Source organism: Kryptolebias marmoratus, unplaced genomic scaffold, assembly GCF_001649575.2.
Source record: "Kryptolebias marmoratus isolate JLee-2015 unplaced genomic scaffold, ASM164957v2 Scaffold215, whole genome shotgun sequence".
Classification (NCBI taxonomy): Eukaryota; Metazoa; Chordata; class Actinopteri; order Cyprinodontiformes; family Rivulidae; genus Kryptolebias; species Kryptolebias marmoratus.
In genome coordinates, this window is record NW_023665949.1 from 1 (window position 1) to 1,991 (window position 1,991).

General features: G+C 43.1%; 1 protein-coding gene across 1 annotated transcript; it reads right to left on the reverse strand.

The window, feature by feature from the left end:
• Window positions 1–134: 134 nt before the first annotated feature.
• On the reverse strand, window positions 135–1,503 carry LOC112450163 (dynein regulatory complex subunit 4; the record flags this gene model as incomplete). The annotated part of the gene is given in 3 exon segments (XM_025003560.2): window positions 135–332; window positions 827–916; window positions 1,068–1,503. Coding segments are annotated over 3 exon segments (291 nt in total), but the record flags the coding sequence as incomplete, so codon positions are not given.
• Window positions 1,504–1,991: the final 488 nt, after the last annotated feature.

The following is a 1,991-nucleotide window of genomic DNA, read 5'->3' on the forward strand; positions in this document are numbered from 1 at the left end:
GGTTCTGGTGGGTTCGGGGCATGGTTCTGGTGCGTTCGGGGCATGGTTCTGGTGGGTTCGGGGCATGGTTCTGGTGCGTTCGGGGCATGGTTCTGATGAAGTGTGATGTGTAAATGTAAGTTTGGGTCGCTCACGGTGATCTCCACTCGGTGTCGCTCCTCGGCCTCGTCCCTCTCTCTGACCCGGTTCCGCAGCTCGGCCTCGGACCGGTCCAGTTCCCTCTTGGAGATCTCCCAGAAGGCCCGGATCTTGTCCCGCTCCAGCTGGAAGTAGCTCCTCTCCTCGCGCTCCCGGTCCAGCTCCTCTCGGAGGCGAATGATGTGCTCCTCCAGCTGCAGGGAGACGCTGTCAGCAACAAACCGGCTAAACACACGGTTCTGATCCGTTCGGGTTCTGAAAGTTGTTTTGTGTCATCAGAACTCTGATGTCCTTCGAGGCCTGAATGACTCAAAGGTCAAAGGTCAGTGGAGCAGTTTAAATCTCTTTAAAAGATCAGATAAAAACATAAAGAGAAGTTTAACTTCATCACTAACTGTAATAAAGAGTTGTTCAAACATTATTTTAGGTTATATAATTATATATTTTAATAATATTCACGGTTTATCGGGTTGGGAATAGTTGTAGTTCTGATGTTGTCCAGCAGGTGCCGCTGTGACACGACTCTAAGGTCACAGGTTCGATCCCCGGTGTCGCCCCGACCTATTTGATTTACTCAGTTAATGTTTGGTCTGATGGGTTAACTGTTTCAGGTCCAGTTGGGCCCGAACCGGACTGCTGACCCAGTGATATGAACACAGTTAGCCGTGTTAGCAGCGGTACTTCTGACCTGATCCTTTGACATTTCCTCCGTGGAAAACCTGCTCATCACCGCGGAGAGCTTCCCTTTCCCGCCTTTCTTCTGTTTAGTCTTCGGCGGCTGCAGAACCAACAGAACCGTTAGAACCGGAAGCTGCTAACCGTTGGCTCTCTTAGCTCGTGCTAAGCTAACATGCTAACAGCACTTCAACGAGGTTCATAAACCGGTCAAAATAAAATCTGTTTTTATTTAACTGGTAACTTTTACTCACCATAGTTTCCCACCGAGCGGCTCCACAGCAGCAGAGGTGCTTAAAAACACGACAACCCGTCTGTTTTTACCTGTTTTTAATCTGTTTTTACCTGTTTTTGTGTTTCTGTTTCCTCAGACTGTGGATAGCAACACAAGGCGCTGCCATGGCAACGCGGTCACGTGATCACACCAGCCGGAAAAATACAGATAAAAATATTTATTAAAACTGATGAAAAATAACATTATTAACTGTTTATGGTGTCAAACCAAGAGGTAAATGTTTAATAAAACTGAATAATTAAGTTCATTATTGATCACATTTCTTCGGTTTTAATGAAAACAACTTTAGATAATAAAATAAACTTCCTGTTTTTCTAAATGTAGTTCTGTGTAATCCTTCCTGAAGGTAATGAACTTAATGTTTGTTCAGATGTTATTTCTTCACTCACTGACCCTCCAGGATGAGCTGCTGTTTCTCATAAAACTATAAAACATCTTATTCAAGATTTGAAACTGATTAAAGTCTTTTATTTTTAATTTCCAAAATGTGACGACTTGTTTGATATTAGAACTCCAAATCAAAACACAGAAGAATAACAAACATTTTCCACCATGTCTTTATTTAAACAATAAACCAAGAAATACAGAAACTTTTCCACAGAGACTCAGATGAGGTGCAGCTGATGGAAGGTGTTAAAGCGGAAAATCCTGAAGAAAGAAATCTGATCATTTTTATCACATCGATGCTGCAAGTGTCCTTAAAGTAAACATCTGAGACCAGCTGCCAACTACCTCATGTTTGTTTACCTACAGAAACAGCCGAAGTGTTTGTTTACCTACAGAAACAGCTGAAGTGTTTGTTTACCTGCAGAAACAGCTGAAGTGTTTGTTTACCTGCAGAAACAGCTGAAGTGTGTTTGTTTACCTGCAGAAACAGCTGAAG